An 18,048-nucleotide genomic window follows, 5' to 3' on the forward strand; every position below is an offset into this window, starting at 1 on the left:
ACCATTATGATGCTGCTAAACTGATTTCCTCACATTTTCATCTCTCCACAAATAAATGTACTTTAATTTTATATATAGCTGGGTTTTCATAAGAAATGATCTCAGGGAAGGGTAGAGGAAAGAACACACAAGCACTCCTCAATGTCTTTTGCCAATTTTCTCTCGTGCTTAAATGAGAAGGGGCCAGAATTGTCCCCACTGAGCCAGCAACTACCTCCAGGGGACAGCATAAATGTGACAACGGAGGGGCAGAGGGAGCAGGAGCTGAGGGATAGGAAAACCATGAATCCTAACAGCAGAGAAAAGAGCTGGGCAACAAGGTGAAAATAATAGATAAATAAATAAATAAATGACCAGAAACTGCAGAAAGGGACAGTAAAGCAAAACTGAGAAATAAATAAGAAACAAAACTGCTGCAAAAGTAAAAACCCCAGCGTGAGGGCAGAAAAATAGAAAAAAGAAAACCAAGCATGAGCAGGAACCATCACCATCTCAGAAAACAAGGAAGGGACTCAATCCCGAAAGGAGGGGTGGGGGAGAAGCCCAAAGGAAGAACAGTCAAAAGGTAGAATTGAAACTTGGAAAGGTATAGGGAAGGAGAGTAACAGGAGAGAAAAAGGGGGAAACAGGAGGTGGCAGTGAAAAAAGTATCATCGTGAAAGAGGTGTAAAACAGAAAAACAAGTGTGTTTGCAAAGTAATTGTTCTCTGTGGGGGTTGGGGAGGGTGGCGTGGCATCACAATCTCTACTGTCTCCCCCATCGCCTTTGAGCTTCAGGGAGACAGGGGCTGCAAACGAGGCACATCAGAAAGGAGTTGAGTTAATGTTCCCTCCTGCCATTAGTCCCCTTTAAAATGCTCTCTTCAGCTGAGTGGAGACTGTTGTAGTTACACATCGAGTCCCCAATGAAACTCACGTCGTTGGAAAATTTAACTTCCGCAGTTCATTCAGGGTTGTTAAGCCCCGACCTGCAGGTGCAGTGCAACCCTTTCTACAAGTTGAATGCGAGTCATTTCTCTCGCATTTACTCGATGCATTCACAGGGGGTTGGGGGAGCAAGGTAGGTGGTAGTTCTCGCTGGCGTTCTGGGGACAAAACAGCTGACCAGCTGCTGAGCAGCGCCTGAACCCACCACCCTCCTCCCGGGGAAGAGGAAAGATGCAGGGGGACCAACGACCCAACTCCTGCGCCCTGGACTTACGTCGAGGAAGATCGACATGCCCTTGGACAGCTGCAGGGCAGAGCTGAGCTCTTCCGAGGAGTTGTTGGAGGATGGCGACGTCTCCCGGGAGTCCTCCATCCTTCCGAACCTTGGCGGCGGCGGGCGGAGCGGGGCTGGGCGGCCGCTCAGTCTCGGGCAAGGGCGCGGCCACAGTGCTGCTGCGCTCCGGCTCCCGAGCGGGCGTTCGCTCCCGCGCGCCTCCCCGGCGTCTCTCTCCGCTCGCTCCCCCTCCCGGCTCGGGCCTCCGCGCTCCCACGCGCTCTCGCTCGCGCCTCCCCCTTCCCCGGGCTGCTGGCGCGGGATCCGTCTGCTCCCTGCACTTAGCAACCGCTGCGCCCCTCGCGGGGAGCGGAGTCTGACCCCCGCACTGCCATTGGCCGCCGCCCGAGACTACCCCGGAGCCCCCGCCCAACCCTCACGCCCCCAGCCGGGAGGTGGCAGACCCAGACGGGTACCGACGCGAGGGCGTGTGTCCTGAGAGCCAAAGCACGAAATCAAGGCGCCCCCGAGCCTACCCCCACGAGGGGAACCCTTCGAGTTAAGAGAGATTCGAACTGATTTTGCCAACTTTGCTTTTCGTCCAAGCGGACCTGTCTGCCCCACCCTCCACAAAGTGGGTGGGTCTAGTAGCCACCACAATTAGTAGGGGTGACTGGCGTAGGCGTTGAATCATTAAATTTTGGAATCTTGGAGGCCTGGGTTTCAAACCTGCCTCAGTTCCTCTGTTATCTTCTGATCTAGGAGGTTGTTCAATCTTTAATTGAACAGTTTTCTTCATCAGTATAAGGGTCACAAAGATGGTGCTTACCTAAAAGTCTTCTGAGGCTTGAATGTGCACTAGCCACCGACAAAGGTAGTGAGTGCTATGGACTCTGCATAGAGTGAGGAAAACAAACAAACAAACCTTTAGTATGTGGAAATGATTATCAGGTAAAGTTCAAGCAGAAATTTTCCAAAATAGAAGTCACAGTAAAGAATGCAATCCCTGTCTATGCTTAAGCATTTAAACTAGGGTAATTATTCAATATTTGGAGGCTTCTATAAAGCCTGCAAAAATGGTAATCTCTCCTTTCATCAGAAGAGGATAATATCCACTCTATATTGGACATCTAAAATGGGCAAGGCATAGGCCAGTTGCTGTGTGGGTTACAAAGTTGAAAAATCTGGGAGCAAGATGAGTCAAAGAATCGCATCTTGTCTTAACAGGACCCTACCTATGAGAATTGATGGGGTGGATCCAGATCTCCATTCTATGGCCTCCTAAGAAACGGAATATGTTCTTTCTAGAAGATACGTCCACAAACAATATGGCACAAAATGTGTCTTAAGTCATATAAAAAGGGCTATGGGTTTCTTAAGAGGTATAGTTTTATACTTTAACTGTTGGTTCCTTTGCTTGATAAAAGGGGTAGTAGTTGAAATGGATCTTAAACATTGGTAGATACTCCATAGGTGATAGAAATAGAAATAGAATAGGTGATAGAAATAGAAGAAGACATTCAACGTAGAGGGAACAGCCCTGAGCAAAGGCATGGTACCAGGAAAACGCATGGAATCTGTAATCAGTCCACTGGGATTCTTTGAAAAGATACAGAATCCCAGTCTCTACTCCAGACTTATTGAATCAGAATATCAAAGTATGAGACTCAGGAATCTAAATCCTGCTCCCACTCCTGATTCCTATATAGGTGCTCTGTAGCAGGACCATGCCCAGGATGAGGCCAGGAAAGCGCCTGGGGCACCAAATGTAAGGAGATGCTCCCTGCACTTGAATGATCCTGAAAGTGACTGCCTTCTTCAATTTTGCACCCTAGCTGCTTCATTCATTTCATGTGCATCCCAGTCCTGCTCTGCAGGTCAGTGTTTGCAAGACATCAGTCCAGTTGTTCTCAACTCTGGCTCTGAATGGACTTACCAAGGATGTATGGCAACTTTAAAATGTGGGCACAAGGGGCGCGCCTGGGTGGCTCAGTGGATGAAAGCCTCTGCCTTTGGCTCAGGTCATGATCTCAGGGTCCTGGGATCGAGCCCTGCATCGGACTCTCTGCTTAGCGGAGGGCCTGCTCCTTCCTCTCTCCCTGCCTGCCTCTCTGCCTACTTGTGATCTCTCCCTGTCAAATAAAAAAATAAAATCTTAAAAAAAAAATGTGGCTACAAATTCATTGACATGCTTCCTTCCTGTAGAGAAGTGGGTCCCCTCCCCTGAAGGATCCTGACTGCTTGATGAATAAAATGCAACAGAAGTGATGCTATGTGCCTCCTGAGGCTAGGTATGTAAAAGGCCCCACAATTCCGCCTTTTTCAGGGGAATATTTGCTCCTGGGCTTCCTGGGGGCAATTTGACTACGTTGAGCCACTGTGTGCTTCGCCACTGTGTGCTTCGAGGAGGCTATATGGGAAGGCACATGTAGATAGGCTGGGTAACACCACCAGCTGAGCTCAGCCTTTGAGGCATTCCAGTCTAAGCCGTAAAAAAGTGAATAAAGAAACCTCTAGATGATTCCAGCACCTAGCTATTTGAGACATGCCTAGCCATTTGTGGTTTTTTGAGTCAAGACCCCAACATCATAGAGCAGAAACACAACATCAGTGCTGTGTTCCTTCTGAATTCCTGACCCACAGAATTTGGGAGCATTCGGAAATGCTCTCTGTTTTATGCAAATAAGTCTTGAGTGCTTTGTTTTGCAACAATAGATGACCAGAATAAGGAGCTTTTAAAAACTCCAAAAACCTAGAAAAACCAAACTGATGCCTGTGCATCACCCCAGATTCATATTCAACTAGCATACAGTGGGGCCCTGGGCATCAGCATTTTAAAAAAAAAAATCTCCCCATATAATTTTGATGTGCAGCCTGGATTGAAAACCACTGAGCTGGTCTATACTTTTCATTTAGGGAAGTAGTAGAATGAAACATCAGAAGATCGGCAGAGGCCATTAAGTGAAGACTCTTGAAGTCCAGGGGTAGAACTCTAGGCTTAATTTGGACATTAAATTCATCAGCGCATGTGTTAATTGAGCAGTGCTTGAGAAATAGTAATCTGGCATCGTTGTCTGCTTTTACCTTATTAACCATAAATCTTATAATGTGCATTGCTGGAATAGTGTCTTCCCTTGGCCAAGGGCTTGTCAAAGGAAAAAACAGAATCATTAAAAACAGACTGTCCAATTCAACAAATGGGTACTGGTCTTCAAAGTACTGAACAGGGAAAGCTAGAAAGAGAAGGAGAAGGGATGCCACTCACGGACATCCAGCTTGCAAGTTAAGGAAAATATGATATTCTTTGTTCCTGCTGTGCATAGAGCAATGAACAGATACTTCTGAATCAAGTGAGGTTTATTTTTTTAAATATTTTATTTTATTTAACAGACAGAGATCACAAGTAGAAAGAGAGGCAGGCAGAGAGGGGGGAAGCAGGCTCCCCGTTGAGCAGAGAGCCCAACACGGAACTCGATCCCAGGACCCTGAGATCATGACCTGAGCTGAAGGCAGAGGCTTAACCCACTGAGCCACCCAGGCACCCTCAAGTGAGGTTTAAATCTGGCCCCTCTAACCCAGACTGTGGGTCCCTCAGCCCTTAAATTCAGCCCTGCAAGTAGTAATGCTGTGGAGACTGTCCCTCAGTAACAAGAGCAAGTGACAAAGAAGGTCTTCTCCAACTATAGATGAAAAATGGGAGAATAATCAGTAGTCATCATTCAAACCCAGGAAGCTATTTGTAACACTTCTGTTCGAATGTTCCTCCTACCTTCGCCAACACGAATGGTATTTTCTGTACCTGTGGTGTTGCTTATTTCCTCTAATGGGCCATAAAGAAGAAATATAAATTATTAAGCAACCAACTAGTCCTTAATTTTTTTTATGATTTCAGCATAAACCATAAAGCTATAGCTGCCTTCTCTTTTTAATGGAAATGTCATGTTCATAGAAGGCTCCAATGGAAACGGATGGCAATTAGATTCCCATTCACAGCCAAATTCAATAGGCTCTACAAAGTGGTAACCAAACATATTTTTAGTTTTTTTTTTTAATGTAGAAAACGTGCATTTTTGAAAACTGTTTTCACACATCATTTTTCTGAAACACAGATGCTTCCCTGCTGTATGTAGTATCAGTTACAAATAGAGACAGCCGACTTGGGGGAGGAAATGCATCTCCTTACCAAATTCTTTGTAGCAAGATCCTGGGGGGGGGAAAAAGAATTGTAATTCTAGATTCCAGCTCTCAGGCTTCTTATGATAAGACATTGACACGAAGGTATTTCTAGCATTTCAGGAGATGATAGCTGTGCGGGAACATATTATATTTCTATCCATCTCTGGTTCACGGAAGAACTGTTATCTAAACCACTTCAGACAGCCAAGAATCGATCTTAGTTATAGTTTAAAAATTCTACAGAAGGTTATTCTCTGGAGCAATGATTCAGAACCCTTTCAGTCAGTTTCGTGGACATTTTCATTGCTTTGGCAGCCTAAGATCCAAACCTTATTTAGGGACACTTCCCCATGGTGGGGATCCTGATTGGGGGCAGGCTGCTCTTCGAAGGAGGGAAGGTGGTCCTGGGAGGGTTGGATCACAGATCTGTCAGAGAGCAGAGACAGACCTAGGCTCAGTTGACTGGATGCTTTGCCTGGGACTTTAAATCTGATCAAGGGACAGGAAGGGAAGTTTATTAATGGCGGTGGACAAAAGCTACGTACTGTGGAAGGGCCACAATGTCATCTGAGCCCCTGAAGACAACTTTACCGTATGATAAGGAAACTCTGGCTGTGGTTTTGGTAGCCTTGTCCTCTAAGCTTGATCTCTAGCTTTCCTGTCCACTTCCTGATTGACTAAGCATCCTTCAAAGTTTTTTTGTTTTGTTTTGTTTTTCTGTTTTACATTGGTCAGTTGGTGTGTATATGTGGACATTTAAGTTCTAGTCTTTTAGAAAATTTCAATTATGTAATACAGTGTTATCAACTATAGTCACTTTGTTTTACATTAGATCTTCATGTATTCATCTTATAGCTGAAAGTTTGTACACCAGCCTCTGGCTTGCCCGCACACCCATGCAGCCTTTGGTGCCCACTCTTCTACTGTTCTTGTGAGTTCAACATTTTTCTTTCTAAGACTCCAGTATAAGCCATACTGAGCAGGATCATCTTTCTGTGCCTGGTTTATTTCATTTGGCATAATGCCCTCAAGGCCCAGCCATGTTGTCACAAATGGCAGGATTTCCTTCTTTCTCATGGTGACTCTATCACATCTTCTTTATCCGTTCATTCATCAGTGGATACTTTCAGTGGTTTCCACATCTTGGCTACTGTGAATAATGCTGAAATGAACATAGGAGGGCAGATACCTCTTCAAGAACCTAGTTTTCATTTCTTTTGGATATATACCCAGAAGCAGGATGACTGGGTCTTTTGATCGTTCTATTTTTAATTGTTTGAGCAAGCTCCATACTATTTTCCATATGGAAAAGTTTATCAGAAAACTCTGAAAAGCTAGTGAGAGTTAGTTTTTGATGCTTGAACTCTGATAAATTAAGTCTAAATTTCTTCTGTTAAAGAGAGCCATTTGTTAAGTCCTTGGGGGAAAATGGTTAGAAAAAAATAGTTCTGTTCAGACATTTACTTAGTGTCTGCTTCATGCTAAGCAACTGACAGGCACAGCTGGGAAAATGTTGGGAAAGACTGGCCCTTGCCCTTGCAAAACATATGCAACTTACAGAGACACTATTTTAATAGATAATTTTAATGCAGTGAGACAAGAGTTAACACCAGAGGTTTTCAGTGAGTGCAGACAGAGGACAGAGGAGGGCACAACTCCCCATTAGTATCTATTCTGCATGGCCACTTACGTAACTGTATATCAAATTAGGACTCAGAAATAGTAAGTGCCATGGGCCAAAATGATTAACAAATAATGGCTATTTTCCTTTGAGCCATTTTACCCTGGGGATAATTTTTTTCTGGAATACCACTGTGTGAGTAAAATAAAGTTGCTGTCCGGCAGTTTACTTGACATACAGCTCTAGCATCTTGTAATATCAAACAAACCTCAAATACCCAGTATCATTCACCAACCCTATGCATTCCTAAAGACAGCGTGCCCTGAGGGGGTGGGGGGATTGGTGAGCCTGGTGGTGGGTATTATGGATGGCATGTATTGCACGGAGCACTGAGTGTGGTGCATAAGCAATGAATTCTGGAACACGGAAAAGGAATTTAAAAAAAGCCAAGGTTGAGGTATTGTGTGCAAAGAGCTTAGCAAACACTAGGCCCAGAGAGACTGTTCAACGAAGATAATTATTTTTATCCCCATCAGGACCATTACTTTGCAACCATACTGGAAGGACCAGAGACATTTCACATAAAGTGCATGGTAGGGTGTCTGGCACATAAGGGTATTTGTTTGTTTGTTTGTTTTAAGGTTTCATCTATTTATTTGAGAGAGAGCACAAGAGCACAAGAGGAAGGAGAGTCACCAGGAGAAGCAGACTCCCCTGAGCAGGGAGGCTGATGCAGGACTCAATCCCAGGACTCCAACACCATGACCAAGCCGAAGGCCGTTGCCTAACCACCTGAGCCACACAGGCACTCCCAAAGGGTGTCTTTTGTTTTTTCTTTTTCTTTTTTTTTTTTTTTTTAAGATTTTATTTATTTGACACAGAGAGAGAAAAATCACAAGTAGAGAGGCAGGCAGAGAAAGAGGGGGAAGCAGGCTCTCCGTTGAGCAGAGAGAGTTGATGCGGGACTCGATTCCAGGACCCTGGGATCATGACCTGAGCCGAAGGCAGAGGCTTAACCCACTGAGCCACCCAGGCACCCCAAAAGGGTGTTTAAAAACAGAATTCAACTGAGTATATCTGAAGATCTGATTGGTTTTATTTAACAATTCATGAATTGGGCAGTATCCTATCTAGCAAATAGAGGGGAGCTCCACCGAGCTAAACAAGAGAAAGGGTTTTAAACACAGAGAGAAGGCATTGAAAAAAGAAGAGGAAAGGAATTTATTAGCAAAGAATAAATTGTTTAGGCAAGTTTGCTTTCCTAAGGAGAATAGAAGGCATCTATCAGAAATTTCCAACTATTGATCAGGAAATTCCATATTGACTGTTAAAGGTCATGTTCTCTGGGGGTTCCCTGCAGTTACGTCAGGTTTTCAGTCTTGCTTTACTGACACCATTTGGAGCCTGTGGTTTTCTTTTCAACAGGGTTCTAGTAACCAGTGACGGTCCCTGTTATTTATGAGATTGTTATCTATAGCCTTGGATACCACTGACTCCTCCCCCCTTGAAATTCTTATCCTGGTTTCTGATCCTGTTCTTTTATAAATATTTTTTTAAGGATTTTATTTATTTATTTGACAGACAGAGATCACAAGTAGGCAGAGAGGCAGGCAGAGAGAGAGGGGGAAGCACGTTCCCTGCTGAGCAGAGAGCCCGGTGCGGGGCTCGATCCCAGCACCCTGGGATCATGACCTGAGCCCTGAGCCGAAAGCAGAGGCCTAACCCACTGAGTCACCCAGGCGCCCTCTGATCCTGTTCTAACTCGTCTGCTTAGTCCTGTTCATTGATCTTTTAATTCTTCCAAATATTAATGTTTTCTTTTTTCTTAAATAATATTTCTATTTTTTTTAAGATTTTATTTTTTTATTTGGGAGAGAGAGAGAGAATGAAAGAGAGAGAGCATGAGAAGGGAGAGGGTCAGAGGGAGAAGCAGACTCCCCACTGAGCAGGGAGCCCGATGCAGGACTCGATTGGGGACTCCAGGATCAAGACCTGAACGAAGACAGTCACTTAACCAACTGAGCCACCCAGGCGCCCTAAATGTTAATGTTTTCTAAACAGTGTCCCTGATTCACCTTTTTCTCTCTTGCTTGTTCCCATCTGCACTCTCCTCTCCTCTCCTCCCTGATATTACCCAGTCCCATTGTTTCCACCGGTCTTCAGGCTGATGATTTTGTAACCAGCAGACCTGTCCCCTCCTGCAGATTCTTATTTCAGTCTGTCTGATGCATATCTCCCTTATTAATGTTTCTTGGGCATTTTGAATTGAACATGGCTAAAAATGAATTCATCATTTTCTCATCATTATCCTAGCTTCCATATCATGTTGAAGAATGTCATCCTTCATCAATTTATCCAAACAAGAAACCTGGGAGTAACTTCGGACTCCTTCCAACGCTGCCTCCATCTTATCCTCACCCCTATCCAATCAGTTGCAATATTATCTTGGCATCCATCCTCTCCCTCCAACCTCACGACCATCACCTGAGACCAGGTAACTGTCATCTCTCACCTGGAGCAGTGCCCCAGCCACCAGGTTTCCTTCCCTCCAGCCTGTCCTCCATGCTTGCTACCTTTTACAGAGCCAGACATCTAAAATGCACATCTCAGAATAGCATACACCTGCTTAAAATCCTTCAGAGGTTCAGTGGAGCCTCCAAGATAAAATCACCTTTGCCTCAGTCACCTCTTGCCATTCTCCCCCTGCCTCCTTCCCAGCCTCTACATTCTAAGCACACAGATTTACTGGAGTGAAATGGAGTGGTTAAGCAGACAAATTCTTATCTAAAAGACCTGGGCTCAAATCCCAGCCTACCTTCTTATTACCATTGAATAATAATACGAAGGCACTTGACCAAGCCTCTCTTTTTCTCAACTCATAAATAGAAATAAGAATGCTACCTACTGAGCACAGTTTAGATGAAGATTCAGTTAAATAATGCATGTAAAACCCTTAGCATGGTACCTTGCACAAAAATAATGGCACTAATAGGTGGTTATTTATCATTACTTGCAGGTCCTTGGATATGCATAGTTCTCCCATGCTCCTGGGCTTTTGCCCTTGGCATTCTCTGCCTAGAATAAACATCTTCCTTAATTGGCCTGCCCACCATTTAGTTGGGTTTTAAGATTCAGCTCAGGCATCTTTTCCTCTCTCATCCCTCTTCCTCCCACCAATCCCCAGAACTGGGGGTTTCGCTCCTCCTTGTTTCAATAGCACTCTCTACATGCCCCCTTAACACATTTTTTAAAAAATAAATCTTTAGTATCCTCTGAAATGCTAGAAAGTAAAAACTGCATTTTTCATCTGTATCTTGTACCTGGTAAATTGCTAGACACATAGTGGGCACTCAGTAAATGTGGAATGAATGAATAAGAAAGAAAGATTAAGTAAATCTTATACTCAACATAGGAATTAGAATAAAAGAATGAAGGATGTTACCTGCTTCCTTCTCATAATATCCAATTATATGAATTGAAGATAAAAAGATTCAGAGACAAAGCAGAGGGACTTTAAGATCTAGAGGAGGAGTTACAAGCATGGACTGCTAAGCTGGCTGAAGCTGTGCTGGGTCATTAAGTGGCAGAAGAAGGGAAACGTAACACGTAACAGAGAATCCCCCACTCTTCACACCATTAAGTGTTGAACTTAGCTACCATTTCACAAAGAGAAAATATAGGAAATTACTAATATAGATTTATTTATTTATTTATATTTAAATTTTAGTTAACATACAGTGCAATATTGGTTTCTTGAGGAGAATTCAGTGGTTCTTCCCGTATATACAACACCCAGTGCTCATCATGATAAATGCCCTCTTTAATACCCATCACTCATCTAGCCCATCCCACGTCTGCCTCCCCCCATTAACCCTCAGTTTGTTCTCTATAGTTAAGAGTCTTTTTTTTTTTTTAAGATTCTATTTATTTATTTGACAGACAGAGATCACAAGTAGGCAGAGAGGCAGGCAGAGAGAGAGGAGAAAGCAGGCTCTCCATGGAGTGGAGAGCCCAATGCGGGCTCGATCCCAGGACCCTGGGATCATGACCTGAGCCAAAGGCAGAGGCTTTAGCCCACTGAGCCATCCAGGCGCCCCTAGTTAAGAGTCTTTTATGGTTTCACTCCCTCTCTCTTTCTCCCCCATTCCCTTATGTTCATCTGTTTTCTTCCTTAAATTACACATATGAGTGAGATCATATGGTATTTGTCTTTATCTGACTGACCTATTTCACTTAGCATAATACACTTTAACTCCACCCACATCATTGCAAATGTCAAGATTTCGCTTTTTGGATGGCTGAGTAATATTCAATTGTAGGTATCTATACCACATCTTTATCCATTCATCAGTCAGTGGACACTTGAGCTGTCTCCATAGTTTGGCTATTGTTGATAACAGTGCTGTGAACATCAGGGTACAGGTACTGCTTCAAATCTGTATTTTTGTATCCTTTGGGTAAATACCAAGCAGTGCAATTGCTGGGTCATAGGGTAGTTCTATTTTTATCTTTTTGAGGAACCTCCAGACTGTTCTCCGGGGTGACTGCACCAGTTTGCATTTCCACCAACAGTGCAAGAGGGTTCCCCCTCCTCCACATCCTCGCCAATACATGTTGTTTCTTGGGTTAATCTTAGCCATTCTGACACATACAAGGTGGTGTCTCATTGTGGTTTTGATTTTTATTTCCCTGATGATGAGTAATGTTGAGCATCTTTTCATGAGCCTGTTAGCTATCTGGATGTCTTCTTTGGGAAATTGTCTATTCATGTCTTCTGCCCATTTCTTAGCTGGGTTATTTGTTTTTTGGATGTTGAGTTTGGTAAGTTCTTTATAGATTTTGAGTACTAACTCTTTATCTGATGTGTCATTTGCAGGTATCTTTTCCCATTCTGTAGGCTGCCTTTTAGTTTTGTTGATTGCTGCCTTTCCTGTGTAGAAGACTTTCATCTTGATGAAGTCCCAATAGTTCATTTTTGCTTTTGTTTCCCTTGCCTCCCACAACATGCTGAGTAAGAAGTTGCTACAACCAAGGTCAGCAAGGTTGCTGCCTGAATCTCCTCAAGGATTTTGATGGTCTCCTTTCTCACATTTAGGCCTTTCATCCACTTTGAATTTATTTTTGTGTATGGTGTTAGAAAGGGGTCCAGTTTCATTCTTCTGCATGTTGTTGTCCAGTTTCCCCAAGACGATTTATTGAAAAGACTGTTTTCCATTGGATATTCTTTCCTGCTTTGTCAAAGAGTAGTTAACCATATGGTTGTAGCTATTATAATTTTAATAAGCATCTACATTTAAAAACATCCAGGCTTTTAGAGAGGTGGCAGAGGGGACCTGACAACACCTGACAACGCCCCAAGCGTTTTATCCAGGCCCTAGAAACAGTCTTCATTTCTTTCTGACTAAGGCTCTTCATATAAATGTAGATATTTGGGGATCTCACAATGAGTTCCTGGGGATGTGTCACTGAATCCTGAGGACCCAGGATGCAGGAGGGTGGGATTAGGGGAGCCAGATCTAGCTCTGGAGTTGTAAGCAAGTCACTTATCTGTCTGAAGCTTAATAGCCACTCTGTTAGATTTTTGTAAGGTTATGAGTATGGACATAAATTTGACTGAGTTCTTTGTGTGGGCAGACTCTGAATATTCTGTTCATCACTGTGCCCCCAGCACTTAGTACAGAGGAAGCTTTCACTGATAATGTCTGAGTAAGTTAGAAACAGTGCACAGTAGGGTCATCATTACATGTGCAATACTATGGACTACCCCAAACTTAGAGGTGTTAAGAGATAATGTGAACGTGCCCACATCCTATCCTGGCAAGCATGTTCTAGAAATGACTTTTTCATGTGCTTGAAATTATGGAGAGTCTGCCCACTTTCACCCTGCTTAGCCTTTTCCCCTCTTGGTTGCTCCTTCATGGAAGAAAAGTTGCAACATTACCTTTAAAAGTTCAGATAAACCTCTAATTAGGGAAATGTGTAAACACAGACTGACTGCTTGTTTTCTCCAAAACAGAACTCTCAAAAACTGAAATGTTTCCTGGTTTGTGACTCAGCCAAGGTTATTTGAAACAATTTTTCAAAAGTGATTTTCTATTAATTTATGAAGCTACTTTTCACTGTAGAACAGTTGGAAACTATATTCCAATCACATTATTGTTCTAGTGGATGTTTCAGAACCCACAACATACACTTAACCATATTTTGTTATGAAACAACTAGTCCTTTTGGACTATAGCACATTCTTGAGGTGAGCAGACTCAAAGTATTAAGAACCATATAAAATTCAACATTTTATTTATATCTGAGAGAAAGTTTTTGAAAGTATCTAATTTACTAAAGTAATTTACAGACTGAATTACATTTGGGAAAGTTTTCAGAATTAACAACAGCAATGACTTCCACTTTCCAATTTCCTTCCTAGCTTCAAATCTGTCTGTTAGCAAAAATAGAAGGGAGAGGTTTGGGGCTAAAGGGATAACACTTTTTAAAATGGGAAATATGGGGCACCTGGATGGCTCAGTGGGTTAAGGCCTCTGCCTTTGGCTCAGGTCATGATCCAGGGTCCTGGGATTGAGCCCCACATCGTGCTCTCTGCTCCACGAAGAGCCTGCTTCTTCCTCCTCTTGCTCTCTGCCTGCCTCTCTGCCTACTTGTGATCTCTGTCTGTCAAATAAATAAAATCTTTAATAAATAAATGAATAAAATGGGAAGTATCAGTTATATTTCAAGAAAGGAAAACAAAAACAGAAACTGGTAAGTGATGGTGCCATTCTGCCCACTAGCCTTTAATTGACACCTACTTCCTAAGAAATTGGGCTTTAAGAAAATCTTTCAAATGAACTGTGGGTTTTCCAATGGGCAAAATTGCTATAGGTTCAAAAGAATTTCCTAACTTCACTAGGTTCTCTTTCATCTTTGCTAATGGAAGTCATCGTAATAATACTGAGAGAGAGAGAGAGAGACAGTCTGCACACTGGGTCATGCACAGGTTCTTCCACTTTTGACCTGTGTATTCTTAGGCAAATCATTTAACTTATCTGTGCCTCAGTTTCTTCATCTAAAAATGGGAATCCTAACAGCACTCACCTCTTGGAGGGTTGTGAGCATTAAATAAACTATTCCATGCCTGGTTCAAAATAGTTGCTCAATAAATCTATCCATCATTGATTTAGATAACAAGCAGTTACATAAATCTCCTCAAGCTCCTTGTGAATATGAGCAAAAGAACAGGACATGCTTTGATGGGAATTTTTAATCTTTTTTTTTTTTTTAAGGAGGGAGGGAACCATCTCGACTCCTTTCACCCCTCACAAATCCAGTCATTCACTAAGTCTTATGAATTCTGACATTAATAATTCTGGAATCCATATGTCTGAATTTGTCCATTTGTCTGTATTTCTGCCTCAACTCACTTCTAGAGCATCTCACCCCTGAAGCTAGAGCTTCTTCCTGAAACTCCTTGTCCCTCACACATCCTTCCTCTCTCAGTTCTGCAACCCACACAACAATGATCTTAGAAACCTATGATTCCAGTTTTCTCCCTGCTCATAGATAGTGGCCACCACTGATCTTGGGACTGAGTGCAAACGAACCTTTGTGTCTCTTGCGTTGCTCTCAAGACCCTGCAAAATCCAATTTTATCTCTGCCCATGAGCACACCATGAGCTCCCTGTGCCCATATCCTTGCATTTAATGCACTGTATTAGGTACATGCACACACAGGCACACATACAGTTCCTTCAGTTTCTGACCTTCATCCTTTTGCCTCCCCAAACCCTATTCATTCTTTAGCTTTCATATAGAGTTCACTTCGTCTTCCATGACTCCATACTTTTTCTACCAAAACACTCAAACTGTGCAAGCTGTCCATTGTAGTATCTGTGGGCTGTAAACTCAAAAAGGCAGAGGCCAATGTATCTTGCTTTCTTGTGTATTAAGCACCTAATGCATTGCAGTTAAATAAAAATCTGTTATATGATAAATTGCCATGTTTGTTCTGCTTTCTCAAAATTTTAAATTCAGCAAATCAGGACCTCATATAAAAAGAATATTTAAACTAGATGAGTTTTATATTAGTTTCTTTCATGGGAGCAATGCATGAGAACAAATGGTAAACAAGAAAAAAAATGTTAAATTGTACCATTAAACACTTTTCCCCAGGCTGAACTGCTTTGAGCTATTGAATTTTTCTTTCAGAAACAGCATGAATTTAATGTTCATTTTAGCAAAAGACAAAAAAAGATTAAAGGTGAGAAAAAGAATTTATTTGACAGTCCATCATTTTCAGCCTCAAAAAGAAATTAACATTCAGTTGATGGAAGGGAGGAAAACGAATTTGGTCTCTGTGGAGGGTAGTTAGGCAAAGTTATTTTGCCTTATTCAAGTTAAAATCATTTATGCCCTTCAACCCAGTAGTTTACTTCCAGGCATTCTTCTTTAAGTGGATAAGCAGACAACATCACAAAAAAGACAGCTTCACCCAGACTGCCTAGAAAAGAGAGTCTGAAGCAAAACTTACATGGTCAAGCTTTGTGGAGAGGTTCAATCCTATGGTGAAAAGTGATGGAAAAAAGTCATGGAAAAGGAAAGCCAGGCAAGAAAAGAAGGAGAAAATTTAAAAAAGTGGCACTTAGTGAGGTGGTCACAATTTCACAAGAAAAGAAAGCCAGTCACTAGCTTGGGCCACATTTCTCTGGAGTGAGCTGTGTGGACCTACTGCACCTGGGAACCCTCTTGGGGTGGAAGAAGAAAGGGAGAAATTCACCTGTCATCTTTCCATCTTCTGTCTCTCCCCAGTCGATTTAACCTCACCTCCTACTCACCTGCTCCCTCTGGATATTAGGTATGCCTGCACTTCTGGCTCTTGCTGCTTGGTTCATCCAGGCAGTCCTGGGAAGTCAGTCCTTCCACCCCCCCGCCCCCGCAAAGAAACAGAACCCCAGCACTCTGTGTGAGTTGGAAACTGGTGGAGGAGTCAAAACTGTGAGTCCCTTTGAATCTTGCGGGGGTGGGGCTGAAGCTCTCCCATAGGACTCTCATCTTTGGGGGAGCATGAGACAGCCCCCAGAGCTCTACATTGAACTTTACTGAGAAAGCAGCTGCCGGCCTGGCAGGCAGGTGGGGCCAGGAACATTTCGGGAAGAATATATATTGGATCAACAGAGACATACACTGTACATTCATTGTAACATGATTTATGAGCCCCAAGTTTTATACAACTCAAAAATTCATGAGTAGAGGATTAGTCCAATAAATTTTAATATATTCAGAATTGTATTAAATCTAGTTAAAAACATTATTTAACATATGATAGAATGTATGCAATTATGTAAAGAGAATGTGACTGAGTGTGTGTGTATGTGTGTATAAGCCTAGAGATAGTAGGAGGAAAGATTTCTAAAATGTAAAATATTAGTGGCCATTTTACTGTTGTAATATTTGAAATGGCTTCAGTTTGTACCTTAATATTTTCTTGGACTTAAAAAAATTTATAATGATTACATGTTCTTTTATAATCAGAAATATTTCAAAGCTATATATTGTGTTTAAACATTTCACATCAAGAGCAATGTTTAAATAATGATATCATGGCACTCATGGCACTTCTAGTAAGGGCAGAGGACTTTCCGTTCTGGGTCTGCCATGCTCTGGTCGGTCCACTGTGACTCTAACCTGGAAAGGATTAGTGTATATATCAATAATCCATAATATTACTTAGGGTATTATTACCATGTATGATAAATTCACTTAATGAAGATTTAGCTCTCGAGCAACAAGACTGAAGCAAAGACGCATTGAAAGCCCACCATCCGAGGGCTTCTATAGATGTCCTTCTTCACTCTCTTGATAGCCACTTATGTGGCCCATATTTCAAATGGGACAGTAGGTTCTCACACTAACCCTGCCTTTCCCTTTTCCGTGCATTTGCTCATGCCACATCCCTGTCCTCACCCCAGCATATGCAGCTCTGCTCTCCCTCATCCCTCATCTCTATCGGGAGGGATGTGAAATCATCCTTCAGGTCCCAGGGCATGTGCTTCCTCTTCTTGGTTACCTTCTCAGAGCAACAGGCAAATTACTGTGATTCTTAAAAATTCTTCTTCAACATCTCAATAGAATTCATAATATTAGATATTGTCAATAATCCCAAGGAAAAAAAATTTAATTTGCTTACATAAAGCATGAATAACCTGATTTGCAGTTCTAAATGTACAAATTTATCATTTCATGTGACAGGAACAAATCCTGCTTGAAGATGATACTCAGTTGCAAAATGAGACACCGATGCAATAAAAACATATTTCAAAGCGCTGAAGTTGAATAAATGAAATGACAGTGGTTTTGAAGGTTCTTACAATCTCAGGCTGGCTCTGGCTTCATAAATCTATTAGTTCCAAACCACAGAGAGCCAGTAACCTCCATTGCACTCCCTCCAGAAGCAGATCCACTGCCTGCCAGTGCAGGGTGAGTGGACGTGAGAGGCAGACGGAGACTGGCCTCCGGGAGTGGAGGCCAGTGAGTGGGTCCTGGCATCTAGGAAGTTTAACAAGCAGCTCATGTCAAAGGAGACCCATATAAAGAAAGTTTGTAGGAGGGAACATTGGTTTTCAACATGCAGACTGAGTAAAGCAGTGGGGAATTTCATGTTAAAAAGAGACCACAGGCTCAAATTGGTGTTGCTTAGGTTAGGGCCCCAAGTCAGTAAACCAAGACTTAATACCTAAGCTAACTGCAGTTTTAACCTATCCCCTGCCCCGCCCCCCATACTCCAGAAATCTAACATTTAACTAACCCAACATGGAGTCTCCTGGTCAGAACTAGGAAATTTACTAACAGGTCCCTTCTCTTCCCCTAAGGAGGGCAATCTTGCCTACAATGGATTTTTTGCTAATAATTTCCTTTTTTCCACTCTCCGTATTTTACAAAACCTTTCCTTTTCTGTAGCCCTTTGGAGCTCCCCTCTACTTGATAGTCATTTAATTAAGCTGATTAGATCTTTAAAATTTACTTCAAATATCTACAAAGATGACTCATAAAAACAATGTTC

The 18,048-nt window shown here is 42.5% G+C and overlaps 1 protein-coding gene across 1 annotated transcript in view; it reads right to left on the reverse strand.

Moving 5' to 3' along the window:
* NECAB1 (N-terminal EF-hand calcium binding protein 1) overlaps positions 1–1,433 on the reverse strand; it is a 187,207-nt gene extending 185,774 nt beyond the window's left edge. Inside the window, exon 1 of the mRNA XM_080802579.1 lies at positions 1,202–1,433. Within this exon, the coding sequence (XP_080658705.1) occupies positions 1,202–1,300 (99 nt within the window). The 5' untranslated portion in view covers positions 1,301–1,433. The remainder of the gene's footprint in view (positions 1–1,201) is intronic.
* Positions 1,434–18,048: the final 16,615 nt, after the last annotated feature.

The sequence above is a fragment of the Martes martes genome (assembly GCF_963455335.1).
Source record: "Martes martes genome assembly, chromosome: 4".
Taxonomy (NCBI): Eukaryota; Metazoa; Chordata; class Mammalia; order Carnivora; family Mustelidae; genus Martes; species Martes martes.